At 40.4% G+C, this 17,115-nt stretch overlaps 1 protein-coding gene across 1 annotated transcript in view; it reads left to right on the top strand.

Annotated features, from left to right (window-relative positions):
- CCDC80 (coiled-coil domain containing 80) overlaps positions 1–17,115 on the top strand; it is a 33,507-nt gene that overhangs the window by 10,171 nt on the left and 6,221 nt on the right. Inside the window, exons 3-5 of the mRNA XM_082839682.1 lie at positions 600–756; positions 11,442–11,578; positions 13,162–13,310. Coding sequence (XP_082695808.1) covers positions 600–756; positions 11,442–11,578; positions 13,162–13,310 — 443 coding nt within the window. The remainder of the gene's footprint in view (positions 1–599; positions 757–11,441; positions 11,579–13,161; positions 13,311–17,115) is intronic.

The following is a 17,115-nucleotide window of genomic DNA, read 5'->3' as shown; positions in this document are numbered from 1 at the left end:
TGTCTGAGCAGCCAATTAAGATAATGAAGATCAAAATAGAGGAAGAAATGGGAATTCCCTGGCGGTCCAGTGGTTAGGACTCTGTGCTTCCACTGCAGGGGGCACGGGTTTAATCCCTGGTTGGCGAACTAAGATCCCGCATGCCGTGGGTGGTGCAGCAAAAAAAAAAAAAGAGAGAGAGAGAGAGAATACAGTCATTTAAAAAATAAATAAATAAAACATAAAACAAGAGAGATAGCATTTATTGAACAATTGTTGCATGCCAAGTATCATGTAATGCTTACATCAGCCTTGCGAAAGAAGCATTCCTGTGCAGAGTTCACAAATGAGAAAACCAAGACATGTGGAGACTGGTAATGAAGGCAGACAATAGTGGAAATGAATAGAAAACTCTAAGCTGTCTGGAGTCATTAAAAAAAGGCCTTTCCAAATGGTCTCTTTTGGCCTTAATTATACTATCTATTCAACAAAACAATCTAGTTTCTTCGTTTAGGTGTCAGTCACTACCAACCCTCTATTCCAAATCATCCCTTTGGCTTTTGCCTCTGTGTGAAACTATCACCGTGAGTTACTATTTTCTTGCTTTCACCCTCCTCCAGCTGATCACTGCTCCCAAGGCTGAGAACAATATGTATGTGCAGCAGCGAGATGAGTATCTGGAAAGTTTCTGCAAGATGGCCACCAGGAAAGTCTCCGTGATCACCATCTTTGGCCCTGTCAACAACAGCACCATGAAAATCGACCACTTCCAGCTAGGTTCTCTGAAACACTTTATTATGTTATTGCTTTTCTCTCAGCTAAGGTGGGGCACACCTTATGGGAGAGGTCGGTGGGGAATCAAAAGGAAAATTCAGGTTGCAAGAGGGCTCTTTTCTTGTGGTAACAAATGTCAGTCTGCCTAATTATTAATACGTAGCCATTCTGAATGGTTCCGGTTTAAGTTTTGGGCACTTTAAAATGAAAAATATGCACACACTGTATGGTTTGAAAGTCAGTAAGATGGAGGAAAAGGGGAGAAGTAATACAGTGTGTTGGGGGCAGCCAGAGAGGTATCCTGACACTTTCTTCTGGATCCTGAGTCTTCTTTTTTTTTTTTTTTTTTTTTTTTTTGCGGCACGCGGGCCTCTCACTGTTGTGGCCTCTCCCGCTGCGGAGCACAGGCTCCGGACGCGCAGGCTCAGCGGCCATGGCTCACGGGCCCAGCCGCTCCGCGGCATGTGGGATCTTCCCGGACCGGGGCACGAACCCGTGTCCCCTGCACCCGCAGGTGGACTCTCAACCACTGCGCCACCAGGGAAGCCCCTGAGTCTTCTTGCCTGTGAGCAGCACCATCTGATATTCCTGTAGCCTTTGTGCTGCAGGCGACTCCCTCACAGATGGGGTTCCTGCAGACCCTTGGGGGGCCAGGCTTGGGGGGAATGAGCCGGGGCTGAGAGAAGCTGTGAAGCTAAATGAAAAATCACTGGAAATACAGACTGAATGGCGCCCACGTCCTTTTGGAAAGCAGAGGGATTTGGCTGAATGTAGAGTTTTCACAATTTTTCATATTAATGATGCGTGTGAGGCGTACAGCTCAGCGTTAGGCAGCTAAGGTCTAACTCACTGCGTTCTCTTGGGAACATGGCAAGACTTACTGTGAGCAGTTATGCCTCATGGTCAGAAGCCCCACCTCTAACCCACCCAGTTTCTTTTATAACTATTACATCTCTAGAGCTTTATTTTTTTTAAAAAAACGTTTTTTCTTACATGATTTCTCTACTTTTGTTTATTGTTGTTTCAACTATAATGAAAATCCTTCTTCTTGTACCATTTGCGTATCCTACATATTTTCCATAAAATATATTTCATCTGAAAGCATATAAAACATACTTTTTCCATTAGTTAACTTTTTTTTTTCTGGCTGTACCGTGGCATGTGGGATCTTAGTTCCCTGACCGGGGATCAAACCTGCACCCCCTGCAGTGGAAGTGCGGAGTCTTAACCACTGGACCACCAGGGAAGTCCCTCCATTAGTTAACATTTAACTTCATTACATGTAACATGTTACCTCACATATTTTTCTGTCATGTGATCTTGGTATCATTGAACACATATCAGTCATAATTATGTCATGATAATGTCAACTTGATTTTAATATAGTCTGGCTTTCTAAATCGTATTTTTTTATTGTCGTAAAAACACTCAGCATGAGATCTATCCTCTTAACTAATTTTTAAGTGCACAATACAGTATTGTTTAGTATAGGTACAGTGTGGGCCAGCAGGTCTCCCAAATTTATTTGGGTTTGAAGTTTCAGTTATGCATTCTCTATTTTTATTAGCTCACTTTTCCCTGAGATAGTTCTAAAGGAAAATAAATAGCATCCTTTCCAATGTCCTCTCATAAATCATTGTGGATCAGTGATTGGTTTGTGGACATTTATCTCTGTGCTGTATGTATGTCTGGAGGGAGAACAAAAAGAGAGAGAGAGAGAGAGAGTGTGTCCTTACCAACAATAACAATAATCATACAAACAAAAGACACAAAAGAAGTTCTAGAGTTAAATAAAGAGGTTCAAATCCACGGTCACAATGTATTTGTTGTGTGACTTTGGGCAATTTATTTCCTAAGACTCAGCTTAGAACATAGTTATATACATTTCACAGATGATGGTGAGGATTTAATAAGAAGTTATATGTAATTACCTGTCACATAATAAGTACTACTATTGTCGTCATCACCACCATTTGATCTGGCAGGCATCTGCAGATCAATGCACTGTCACAGGGACTAGAGCACGTATAATTGAAAAATACTTGTAATTGCTTTCTGCTAATTACACAGCGTTGACAGGGAACCCTCACAACTGCTTCTCAGGGTCAGGCTGCATTACTACTCTTGGTGACAAAACTGAAGCCCAAGAGGGACTTCCCTAATGGTCCTGTGGCTAAGACTCCGCGCTCCCAATGCAGGGGCCCCGGGTTCGATCCCTGGTCAGGGAACTAGATCTTGCATGCATGCCGCAACTAATGCTCCCACATGCCGCAACAAAGATCCCGTGTGCCGCAACTAAGGCCCGGCACAGCCAAAATAAATAAACTAATATTAAAAGAAAAAAATTTTTAAATGGTGTATTAAAAAAAAAAAAAAACTGAAGCCCAAGAGACTAATACTACAAAGCCACATATTCTGTGGTTAACTGGGAGTCAACCATTGGCTTCCTGGATTTTCAAATAGTTGCATGAGCCAGTGAGCTTGGTTATAATCCAGATGTCTAGAGAGGAAGTAGGTATTCAATCCAGTACAGAAACATGCTGGCTGGTGATGAAAGCCTTCCTCCACCAGGTGTTCCCAGTGTCAAATATGTTACGCACCAACTCACACAAAGAATTGTCATTCCTTACTGCAGAGAAGTTTGGAAAAATCATTATATCTTCCACCTCAACCTCTACATGGTCCTAACTGTTACAAGCATTTGGTGCTGCCTTGGCAAAATTTTAACATGAATCCTGCTGTCTTTTAGACATCTGGATTGAATATGAACTGTAGAGGACTGAGATTTTCTTTTCTGCCTTATTGGAAATCAGGTATTGTGATTTGGGTGTTTGCCACTTACTGAATGGGAGCTTGGACATGATTTGGGGGCCTTTTATTTTGTTCCTTATCTGATTCCTGGAAGGCCTTTCTCTCCTTGTGTCATGTCCCAGGTTACCCTTATGGGAAAGGCTGTAGTACTTTCAGCCAAGACTGGGAGTCAGCCATGGGAAAACAGGAGTTGGCGTGTGCCATGGTCTCAGTGAACCAATCTCCAGCCTTGACCGATTTTCAGCTGGAAATCTATCAGATGGCCTTACTTTCCTCAAAATAAATCAGGCACTCTCTACTCTTCCAGTCTTTTACTGGTCCTTAAAAGCAGAGGCCCACATCCAACTACAGTGTGGGCTGTACTCATCAGCTGGCCTGTCTTGCTAAATGTATTTGAGTTATAGATGATGGACCTACAAACACCAGGAAACTTACTTTAAGGTTTCAGTCATCATTCGTTCTTGAGCAAATTCCAATGCAGAATAAGCCCATCTGGCTTTGCCAGCCCAGAGTATATTATACGTGATGGTTTAGAATGACCTAACACAAAAAGAAAATAAAAATTAAAAAAAAAAAAACCCAAAACCAAAAGACGAAAAATAGAATGACCTAACACATAAAGACATTCTTAATTGTTAGAGATATTTAAAGTATCAATCTAAGATAGGAATATTGGTGTCTATGTTAAGTGTATGAATTATAGACAAAGTTTGTTAGGTGGGAAGGAGTTCCTAGCTAAAGACATTTATTGCAGAATGAAAAGAGAAGTGAGGAAAGCACAGCAGACATGTATATATATATATATATTTATGTGCTTAGCAAAATGTAGAGATGAAAAATATTTTGACGCTGGTATTGATCACCAAATTTTAAGAGTTAGAACACAGGACATTTTTATGGGCAAAGGCAGTTTTTGATAGTTTCTTTCAGTACGTGGGCCTCTCACTGCTGTGGCCTCTCCCATTGCGGAGCGCAGGCTCAGCGGCCATGGCTCACTGGCCCAGCCGCTCCGTGGCACGTGGGATCCTCCTGGACCGGGGCACGAACCCGTGTCCCCTGCATCGGCAGGTGGACTCTCAACCACTGCGCCACCAGGAAAGCCCTGATAGTTTCTTTTTAAAGAATAAAAAAAGGGAGGTGGAAGAGTTTATGGAAGTGTAGTGTGGCAACAAGGAGAAACATTGTTGATTCCTTATTCATGTGAGTAGAGAATTCCTAGGTGAATCTCTAACACAACTTTCCTAAGTGAGACTGATAGAATACATTTCAGCCTAAAATACTCTACCTTCGATCCTGTTGAAGAGAATTGCTCTTTCTGAACAGCCTCACAGCCATCAGGATCCGTAACAATGCAGAAATGCTGCTTTCCCACAGGAGCACCTGAAAAATTGACCCTTTGCCCCAATTCCTCCTTTCTTCAGTGGTGACTATGCCCGGCAGCTGCCTTCTCTAGAGCCTGCCACCCTATGCCGGGAGACAAGGCTGGGTGAGTGATCAGATTTCCAGACACTGCCTGTGGTCTCCCTCTCTGTTTATTCAGTCTTTGATTATCAATCACTCTGTGCCCTAGAGGCTGGAGAGGCTGCCCCCTAACTTGTCCAGTCATCCCATCCCATTCAACATCAAGTGTACCAGTGTCAAGATCAACCCCTGCAAGCAAGGGGTGAAAAACACCCGATAAGTCAAGTGTATAAAACAAGTGCTTGAAGAATGTGGTAGAGGCATAAGCTCTTCCAATTGCAGTCATCACAGTACTGTATGTATCACAGAATTTTGAAAAGCGGGTGGATTTAAAGGAGGGGCCTTGAAACTGAGTAGATTTTTTTTGATAGATGATGGCTCTATCATAGGTGCTTTTTGTTTTTATTCTTTTTTTTAAACAAATGATACATATTTTGGATTCCAAAGTCAGAGCTACATAAAAAGGCATACACAGACAAGTCTTACACCCGTTCCTGACCCTTTACCTTATTACTCTCTGACCCCATAGGAATATTTATGATTCCTTGTTTATCCGTTTAATGCTTGTTTGTGCAAACACAAATAAATATAAATACCTATATTCCTCTTCTCTTTTTTTTTTTTTTTAACAGGAAACTGTTTTATTACCTTGGCTAGGAAAGACCTTTTTTTTTTTAAATTGAAGTATAGTTGATTTACAAAGTTGTGTTAGTTCCAGGTATACAACAAAGTGAATATATATATATGTATATATATATATATATATATATATATTCTTTTTCAGATTCTTTTCCATTATAGGTTATTACAAGATATTGAATATAGTTCCCTGTGCCACAAAGTAGTTTCTTTTCGTTTTCCCCTTCTTTTTTATACAAACTATAGTATACTGTATGGACTACTTTGCGTTTTGCTTCTTTCATTTAAATATATTTCCTGGAGATCTTTTCTTACGAGTACATAGAGATCTTTCTCATTCCTTATTAAGCCATTGTGAGATTCTACCACAGTCTCTTTAACCATTCTCCTTGATGGACATTTGGATTGCTTTCAGTGTATTGTTTTTATAAACAATTTCAGAATTAACCCGTACACATGTCACTCTATGTATGTGGGTATATCTTTACAATAGATTCTGAGATGTAAGATTGTTGGGCCAAACAGAAAGTATATCTAGTTTTGGTAGATATCACCAAATTTCTCTCCATACAAGTTGTATCATATTGCAGTCCCACCAGAAATGTGTAAGAACGTCTATCTCCCCAGACCTCTTCAATAGACTGTGCGATCAAACTTGTGAATGTTTTTAAGGAATGCAGTGTGTGAAAAATGGTATCTTAGTGTGATATAGTGTTAGGTTGCATTTCTCTTTTTATGAGTATGATCGAAGATATTTTCATATGTTTCAGGAACATTTATGCTTTGTTTTTAGTGTCCTTTGCTTATTTTTCTATTGTGTTGTTGGTCTTTTTAATCTCAGTTTATAGGCGTTCTTTATAAAACAGAAGGAAAATTCAGACTCCCTGGTCCTCTCCCCACTCCAAGATGCTGACCCAGTTTGGGGATGGGGTCCAGAAATCTGTTTTTAAAATGTTGCTCAAGGGATTCTGATTTGCAGATAAGTTTGATCTAGAGCAGAAGGTTGGGTGTAGGATAGAAGGGAAGAGAGGGCTAGAAATATAGATTGGCACCCGATTTTAGAGGATTTCAAATACCAGGACAAAGAATTCAAACTTTATTTGGTAAACCATGTGAAGTCACTAAAGATTTCTAAATATATTTTTCAAATAAATTTTAAATAACTTTTAAGGTTTAGTAGTCAGTCTATAGGACAGAAAAGCACCTGGCAGGACACATTCTTCATAGACAAGACAAATTGGCAAATTGGTCTTTCTAGACAATTGAGACAATTGATTAAGGCAGAGGAATAGTGCCCCCCCAGGGAGCATGAACCAGATAGATCTAGATTCAAGGATTGTAATTTTAACATGCACTCCAGGTTCATGATGAAGGTAGACAGTGACTCATACTTTGAAAAACTGCAAGAGGAAATTGGGAACTTCTGAAGCAATGGGGGAGCTGAAGTGCTCCCAGGACATTGGAGGAATGGCCTGAATTTAGGGATGAAGAGAAAGAGGAGAAACCATGGATGTCACAGAGATGCAGCAGTCACAGAGGGAGGCTTCAGACACAATGCCTGGCACACAGTTGGTGTTTAATAAGTTGTAATTGGAGCTGAATTTTTCTGCAGTGTCATTGCTGTCTATAGTCAGACATGGAAGAACGAATACATGAAGAAACTTACTACTACCTGAAGACCACTGACTTTTGGAGTTGGAGTTCTAAAAGGGTGGGAAACTAGGCAGGTGTTTCTCTTCTAGAGCCAGTACTCATCAGCACACAGCAGAGTTCATCCTCCCCCCGTCCCTCCTCAAAAATCTTAGGTCCAGGGGCTTCCTTGGTGGCGCAGTGGTTGAGAGTCCGCCTGCCGATGCAGGGGACACAGGTTCGTGCCCTGGTCTGGGAGGATCCCACGTGCCGCAGAGCGGCTGGTCCAGTGAGCCATGGCCACTGAGCCTGCGCGTCTGGAGCCTGTGCTCCGCAATGGGAGAGGCCACAGTAGTGAGAGGCCCGCGTACCGCAAAAAAAAAAAAAAAAAATCTTAGGTCCAGGGGCAGGTTGTGTGGAATGACCAAATCCTACCAAATGGGCTTGGATCTGTGAATCATTTTAGGTGGATCAGGACCATATGGACCATTTATAGGATGTGTTCTAAAGAATGTTTGCTTTAAGCCCTGCCACCCTTGAGGAGGACTAGAGATCTTTGGCAGAACTTGGATAAATTTAATAAGAATCTGTCAAATTCATGTTGCTTTTCCAGACTGAAGAGAACCTCTTGTTCACCCAGCCCTGATTTAGACAGAATGCAGAGCGTAACAGAGACCTGTGTCAGGAGCAGGCAGCTGGAGACAGGAACTGGCCTCACACTTACCCTCCTCAGAATTCAGCCAGAGGTAGACTCTGTCTTGCTCTAGAGTTGTCCCCATCCCAGTTGGATCCAGTGTTCATCAGGCCTTTCATTGTTTTTCTTTGGCAGATTCTCTCAGCACAAACATTGCTTCGGGATGTATCTTTCTGTAGGCTGGGAGTGCAAAATGTTCTGTTTATCATTTTTAGTTTGATCAAATCATTTCAGAAAATATTCTAGTTGAAGGGAGAATCCAGACCATGAAGTTGGTTTTTTTTTTTCCCCTCCATATCTTAGTAGAATAAAATTTGGTTTAAATCTTGTTCTTGGGTCATCTCTATCCTTGAGTGTGGTGCATTTTGTGAAAGTAGAGAGAGGACTGGATGGGAGTGACGTCATGTTACCTGAGTCCTAACCTGCAGTCTGTTATTAACTAGAAATGTGAACCTGAGCAGATTGCTGCCTTCATGGTGTCTGTGATAGGTCGGTTCTCTGGGAAACAGACTCTGAGATTTGCATGCAAGAAGTTAATGGGGAGTATTCTCAGGAATAATGCCTATGAGGGGTGAGGGATGCAAAGTGACAGAGAGAGAATTTGAATGCAATTGGCCCTTCAGCATTGTTCACTTTGAGGCAAGGGGGCAGCTGTTATATCTACTGCCTCCCCCCCTGCAGCAACCACTGAGTGTGGGCTGTCTCTTTGTAAGGGTGTGATTTGGGGAAAGGCAGCACTTTTCTAAGGAGAGCAGTTTTCAGAGGGATTCAGCTGCTAACATTCACAGCAGCTTCAGTCCTGAAGGTAGGATCTGGCCAGCACTGCAGAGTGTCCACTGCAGTCCTTGGTTTCATCTTCAGTAATGTGACTGGGTTGGGCCAGATAATGTCTGTAGCAGTTATCTATTGCCACAATAAGGCTACGTAATAAAGACCCACACACCTCAGTGGCATACGACATTAAACATTCATTGAGTCCCAAGCCTGAAAGGTTCAGCTTTGGCTTGCCCGTGTGTTTGCAGTCAGCTGCCTGTTGGTTAGGTGGTTCTGCTGATCTTGGCTGGGGTCAACTGGCTGTCAGTTGATCTGGGATAGCCCTGGCTGGGGTGAGACCAGAGTAACTTGGCTTGACTTATCTTCTTCAAGGCTAGTATGGACGTAGTCTCATGGTAATGGCAGAAGCAGCAGGAATCCCAAATGTGCAGGCCCATTTCTAGCCTCCATTTGTATCACTTATGTGAACACTGGCTAACCCTGACCGAAGCAAGTTATATAGATGAGCTCAGAATCAACCCATCCACCATAACAGGCAGCTACAGCTACTGGGCAAAGTGTAAGTATAGGGAAGGGTGGAGAATTGGGACCATTTTTTTTTTTTTTTTTTTTTTGCAGTGCGCGGGCCTCTCACTGTTGTGGCCTCTCCCGTTGGGGAGCACAGGCTCCGTACGCGCAGGCTCAGCGGCCACGGCTCACGGGCCTAGCCTCTCCGCGGTATGTGGGATCTTCCCGGACCAGGGCACGAACCCATGTCCCCTGCCTCGGCAGGCGGACTCTCAACTACTGCGCCACCAGGGAAGCCCTGGGACCATTTTTGAAATCCACTACAGTCTCCAATTTCCTTTCATCTCAGCCGTTCAATGGTTTTTGTGACTTTATCTGTTAGGTAGATGGAAATGTTCTAATTGTGATTCTACTTAGGAACTTGAACTCTGTTCAAGTTACTTATCTCTGAATTCAGCATCCAGCACAGAATCAGCTTAGGACACTGGCAGCAAATATTTTGTTCAATGAACAAAAGCAAAAATGAATGTATGTTATGGATTAAAAATAGCAATTCCTAGGTTCAAGATAAAATCTGGTTTGTAAGGTCTTAGAATCAGAACATTAGTTGTTGAGGACATTTACAAATCAGTTTTTTTAAGATTTCCTTCATTATTATTATTATTGTTGTTATTAATCACAAAGTAAAATATGCTTCTTGTTAAAATTTAAATAATATAGACTTACATGGAGTAAACAGTGAAATCTTCTACCTCACCTCTTCCCACTCCTCAGAGGCAACCATTTTTATCAGCTGTATGTCCTTCTGGACTTTTTCCTATGCATATTCCCATATAGATGTATTATGTTTTCTTTTGCTTTATTTCCTTTTAAGAATAACATCATACTATGCACTTTATTCTGCAAGTTGCTGTTTTTATTCAATGAGCTATACTAAACAAAAACCAACACCATGAACCTAACAATTCTTAAATTAATTTATATTTTATTAATGATAGCATTCTCTCTCCTCTCATTATGATCTGCTTGGGAGAATGAAGCTTTTTGTTTATATACTTTCAACTTATATACTTTCAATCCTAATCAAATAAACCAAAGTAATACTTAAATTGTAATTGTCCCCTTTATATCAATAAAAGAGTAATAGTCTGTGGTACTCAGCTGTGTAACCTCTGTATCTGCAAAATTGTGGTTTTTTCTACTGTAGTACTATTCATTGGGTAGCAGTATTGATAATAACTGATAGATTCCCTTCTGTAATAGATCTGTTATCACATATTTGCTAACTTTAACTTTTGTACATTTTTTTTAAATACAGGGGATTATTTGCAGATAAAAATTTTAATAGGGTTGAGGGAAACACTGTGACCTGTATGGGAGAGAAGAAGTAAATAAAACTGTCCTATCTTTTCCAAAATGCTTTCCAGACATAGTAATTTGCCATGTTCATACTTCCCATTAACCCAGTAGCACCTTTAGGAACCATTCTGAATTATAATAATTTGTTTTCAGGGTTTGGTATTTGAAAAAATACCTAACACTAAAAACTTCCATCAATTCAGTAACATTTTACTTAAAATTGTATTCACTTACAAAATTTATATTATGAATAGCTTGACTTGTTTTGGAGCCAAATGACCAGATTTGAACATAGGCTTTTTATTTTTCTCTATTGCAATGACATAGTTCACTGAGTCCCAAAGTGATTCTCTAAGTGGGAGGAACAGACACTGATTTTAGACTTAAACAAATAACTAACACTAAAATAAAATTTAAAATGAAATAAAACTTAACCAAAGAATCTGGGTCTGGTTCCCTGGTGAGCTAGGGTGATGACTCATCCCCAGAGTGAGTTGGCAGTCTTCTTCCAGGGATGACTCAGCAGCTTCACTCTCACGTTGCTCCTTCTGATTCACTGTGACCAGGGTGGGCAGAGATGGCGGTTTGATCATCTTTGGAAAAGTGATTTTCAAAATGAGTTTATTCACTTGTTTCTATATTTATTTGTTCACTTTGGAAACGCTCGTTCAAACAAAATGTTAGTCAAATGTGTGCAACTATCAAAAACTGTTCTCATTAACTTGGGATGAAGGCTCAGGGCCTCCACCTTTTGGTTTCCCACTGATTTCTGTTTTGTCACATCCATATTTATTCACATTTCATTTGCCTTAAGATAATGAGAAACCTATGCGTGTTGTGGATGATGAGGACTTGGTAGACCAGCATCTTATCAGCGAGCTAAGGAAGGAGTATGGAATGACCTACAATGACTTCTTCATGGTGCTCACTGATGTGGACCTGAGAGTCAAGGTATGGGTTCCTGTTTTGGATGATGCAGTGACATTCCTTAAGATAGCAACTCAATTTTTTGTCAATGAGTCTATTAGACATATGACTAAGCACAAGTTATTTCATAAATGGGAAGGTTTTGAAATGGTCTAAATAGTTCCCACTGTCCTGTAGAATTTGTGTCTAGAAATGTGGTCTATGGAAAATATTGGATTGAATGACCACCTATGGCCCAGCTACTTGACTCAGACTAAATTCTTCTGTAACATCAAAGTCATGCATTCACCAGACAGTTGTTGAATAGCTATGATGTTTATCACCAGCCAGGCCCTGGTGATAAAAAGTAAAGAGTATTTAGCTTCTGTTTTCAGAAAACCCAGATTTAACATAGGTCTACTTTGAAAGGGCCTGGAAGTTTACCTCCTGATCCAACATGGGCAAGACAGTAGGGTTTTACACCTACTTTCTTCCTATGATAAGGACAGAGAGTCTGAACTCTGAAAAACTGTGCCATGTAGTCATAATAATATTAACAATAATAACTAACTTTGTTTCATTATGTCAAGCACTCACCTCAGATGTTTACAATCCTTGTCTCAAACCTCTAAGATAAATAGCAAGTATTATCATTGTTTCACAGAGGACAAATAGAGACCCAGAGTAGTTAGGTAACTTGCCCAAGTTCACCCAGTTAGTGTTGGGCTTCATACCCACGCAGGTTGACTCCAGAGCCCATGCTTACATGAAAATCCTTTTGAAAAAAAGCTGCCTGGACTATTAGAATAGCTGATTCAACCTGCAGTAGTTTTCTGGATCTGGAGAGAGATCCCTTCAATAATTCATTCCACATTTGTGTTGTGCCACCTCTAATGTGAGGGGTTGGACTAGATGATCCCCAAGGTCTCGGCCAGCTTTCACATTCCATGATTTACTAAATTCCCATTGAGGGCACTTATGCTGATCAGCCAGCCCTCAAATCCACCTCAGGTTGCTGTTCTAAGTCCAGACAGCTTTGATGCAGGAAACTGAATTTCATTATCCCCAAAAAAGTTAGCTCCAACTTTTTTTCTGAGAATACATAAGCAAACATGACCTAATTTTAAGTAATGCTCACTCAATAAAATAGTCTCTGGGAATCACAAAGAGTTTATGTAGATTTCTGATGACCACAGAGCAGGCCTCCTTCTGGTGGAAAATTACCCTTATTGCTCAGGTCAGGTACGCTAACATGTTATTCCATTTGTTTTCTTGTGTTTAGTACAGTGTTTCTGACCTTCTCTCCAGTTGTATAGTGAAGAGGAACCAGCTTAGTCCCAGAGGTAGGGAAGTGAGCCTAGAATATGTGTGGTGAGGAAGGCATGGACCCTTCCCAATAAAAAGAGTGAAGTTAAGACCTTCATGGAAGGTAACGGCTTTTGTTTCATGGATTCAAAACCTTGAAAAATCAGCAGAGGTACTACTGCAGGAGAGAATTTATAGATCAAAGAGCCCTCCAGGCTCTGATTTCCCTGGAGCCACCCTGAATTCTCTCAAGCTCTCTATCCTCTGGACATAGGGAAGAAACACCTTCATACATTATATACTTTTTATTTTTCCTTCAACAGCAATATTATGAGGTGCCTATAGCAATGAAGTCTGTGTTCGATGTGATTGATACCTTTCAGTCCCGAATCAAAGACATGGAAAAGCAGAAGAAGGAGGGCATTGTTTGCAAAGAAGACAAGAAGCAGTCACTGGAGAACTTCCTATCCAGGTACATCACCTTTGGAGACCCCGAGGAGGCAGACGGGAGAGTGTTCTGAGTGACAGAGAAACACAGAGCCGACATGTGTGTGCAGAGTGACCTTACCTGTGAGACGTCTGTCCTCTTCATGGCACTCTAGCCACCAGGCTTAGTCTTGTCCTTTTGGAAGTTGCTCTGGTGGCAAGGCTGGCTGGGGTCAGCTCCAAGCTTGAGTGTTAATTGGGTGGCTTTGGATAGGTCTTTTCTTGTTTTTCTGCCTTTTTTTTTTTTTTTTTTTTTTGGCACAGATACAGAATTCTGAACTTCTGTGAGGGTTAGTTTATTCATTCAGTCAATTTGGAGGGCTTTGTATACTGTACTTTTATTTTACATATTTATTGGGCCTTTTCTAGTTCCAAACAGGATTTGGAACACTGCTTGATTTTCTGCTTCCTTCCAACTCTGCAGAGAACAAAAGCTCCACTAAGACCTCAAAAGGAGAAATCCTCTTGACCCAGCTCCCTGATTCCTTGGGGAGTGTGGTTTATTGAAAACCATTATAGGGAAACTCTAGTACATACACCAAAAAGAGTGTAAAAAAAAATCACTCTACTTCTTCCCTTCTCCATCCCTTCCCTCATGTTGGATGAAAATTCTACAAATCCTTGGGACCTTAAGAGGTGCAAGGATGCAGAAATTTCATCTAAGCATCAAGAATTCTGTGATTAGGAAATGGATAATCTGAATTCCTCTAGATTCAGAAAGCTTGGGTCTTTTAAGAGATAACAACATGATGTGTAAAGAGCATAGGACTTGCCATTCATCCAAATTTTCAGTTTACAATTTTCTAGGTATGTTGCCCCTATGCTTCCAATTAACCCTACCTTAAAAATCTCTCACCCATGAGGATAACGACAGCAAGTAGCCCTACTTCCACTCCAGGGTTGCTGTAATCACCTTTTGTGCCAAGCACTTCTTCTTCCCTCCTGAGTTTAATCTTCACAACAATCCCATGATATAAATACTGTAACTACTGTCTTGCTGCAGACAAGACAACTCAGGCTAATGGAGATTAAATAACTTTCATCACTGAACTAGTGTCAGTTCTAGAACTTAGTGGCCCCAGGATAATCTGGTTCCCAAAGTCCACGCTCTTATCTAACACTCGTTTTGAAAATATGTGAATTAATTTTAGTGTGAACCCAGAGGCCCAGAGTTTGAAGTGAAGAAAGATACTCCTAAAACCACAGGGTTTCAGAGCTGAAAGGAACCCAAGATTCTGCCTTCATCCAAATTTTCAGTACAGAGCAAATACCTGGAGTGGAGATGAAAGGTGCATGCCTCCCTAAGGACATAAGGTTCATTCAGTCTTCCGGCCACTCTCCTGGCTGAGAAACGGCTCTAGGGCTCTACTGGGCCGATGGCTTCTTGTCCAATCCTGGGGGCTCTGAAATATCAACTTTTAGTTCAAGGTCATCCTTCTAGATGTCAGTAATTTAGAAGATTGAGGATAAGAGCTTGCTGTTGTCCTTGAGGTATTTTCTTCCCCTCCCCTTCCCTCTCTTTCCCTTCCTTTTATTTCTTTTACCTTTCTCTCCTTTTTTAGGCAGAAAAGATTCTTTAGAAGTTTACTTTTGATTTTAACCAATAGTGTTAAATATATCCAAGTTATAAATTCAAGACCTTAGTTTTCTCTTAAACTTTTAAGTTAGGCTTTTAAATCTTATCATTTTATTTATAACCTGGCAAATTTTAACTATCACTCTTAAGGGGCTTTGAATAATGTTTAATCTCACTTATGAACTCAGTAATTAAACAATGTCATTATGCCAAACAACCATTTTACATTTAATATATTTCTTTCAATTCCTTGAAATAAACAAAACCTTTCTGAGTACTTAAATGAGCCATAAGTTTAATAAGTTAATCTTGTAAATACAGTGAATCTAAAGTTTTCTCAGATGTTCCAATAACTGTATACGCTTAGTAAGATTTCAACCTAAAACTATACGTCTAAACCAAATACTCAATTACACATCCTAGTTTGGAGTTTCAAGGCTATCATTTTAAGCCAAATTCTCTTAAGTTTCACAAGAACATAAATTATATAAAGAAAATCAGAAATGTATATTATTACTACGATTTTGATTCTTTGCAAACTTCCTCTTCTTAATTCTAAATCTTCTAGGACTGAAAGAGGCATACCCACTGAACCAACCCATTAAACTCACATAGCCTGATCTCTAAAGCAGTAACCATCTAGTTCATTGATATTACTTATAACCAAGGATTTAGGCCATCCATGAGTCCTGCAACTACAGACATTCTGAGGGATTATTTTCACCATTTTCAGGCAGAGGGTCTTTTTATAATCACAGTGTCATGGGTTTCAAAACTTGAAAGGGAAAACTGACATTATCTCACTTTTGTTCACTCACAAAGCTTGCAATGCTCATTCAAGTTGATCACTGACTTGAATTTGTATTTTTTTGATTCTTAAGACATTATACATATTTTGCATCTAAAGTCTTTTGAACTGGATAGGGCCCTACGTAATGTAAATGTATTTTCCTTCTAATGTTAGAGACTTGTGAGCTCTTATATTCACTACTATTTCAGGAACATACATCTTTTATGGATATTCAGAATGGCATATGATTATAAGTTAGATGTCCTATGGCTATCTATGACCTGTGGTCATGGAATCATCGTGCTGACAATTATCACTGATCTTAAAAATTAAAGTAGAATAGTGTATTACTTAAAGTCATGAGTAAGACAGCCCTGAAGTTGATTCCTGGTTTCTCCACTTATTAGCTGTGTGACCTTGGGCTAATTGCTTAATCTCTTTGGGCTTTAGTTTTTTCATTTGCAAAATGGGCATAATAAATTTAGCTATTCTTAAGATCGTTGTGAAAGGTAAATTTGATACTAAAGGTAATGAGCTAGAACCTAGCACAAAGCAAGTAATCAATAAATGGTGGTTATTAGTAGTATTAGGGCCATTTATTCAGGTCCTAGTTAGAGAACTTTGTCATCAAAGGAGAGCTAAGAGGAGATTTAATAAACACCTTCAGAACTGAAACCCAGGCAAAAAGAACAGAAAAAAAATGTTTTTTCTACCTAACTGTTCTATAAATAAAGGAGTATCCAAATGGGAATTTTCCTTCATATTTGCTGAGTTGTTGGTGGGTCTATACAGCCTGGTTTCAGCTGACCAGACTCTGAAGCCAGTCTAGTTTTTAGTGACACTCATATGATTCAGGCTATAATTACCTTTCTCTGAGACAGAAGCCCTAAAGAGTGGGCAAATGCAGACTAATTTGGAAATGCCAGTTAAAAGAAGCAAACACATGCATAGCTTGTGGACTTTCTATTTACTGACAAAGTAAAGTGACGGAAAAACAATTTGTCCAGAATAAGGATCTGGGCCACATTCACATCTCTTGTTACTTCCCACAGAAGTTAGTTCCATTAACATTTGTCCTTCAGTGTTGGGAGCTGGGGCCTTGTATCTTAATGTAAATGTCTGTGGGATAAAGAATCATCACTTAGGGGAAATGACCTTCTCTTGATCGTGTCTGGGACAGGGAGTCTCAGATCCCATCCTTCTCCAGTCTGACAGCATTCAGTGGTGCACACAGGTAAACAAGCCAAAATAGACCTCACCCAAAATAGCTCCCTCCAGGATACTCTGAAGCTCTGTGTGAGGCCAGGAAGGCTGGCCTGCTTTGGGTGCTGGCTGGGGTGCCGGTGCTGGTCTGGCATGCCTCCTAAGGAAGCAGGGAAGATACAGGAGACCCCTTTCGTGATCCGAGAGCAGTCACTGTTCCGT

Source organism: Leucopleurus acutus (genome assembly GCF_964270905.1).
Source record: "Leucopleurus acutus genome assembly, chromosome: 5".
Taxonomy (NCBI): Eukaryota; Metazoa; Chordata; class Mammalia; order Artiodactyla; family Delphinidae; genus Leucopleurus; species Leucopleurus acutus.
This window is presented reverse-complemented; position numbering and strand designations above follow the sequence as displayed.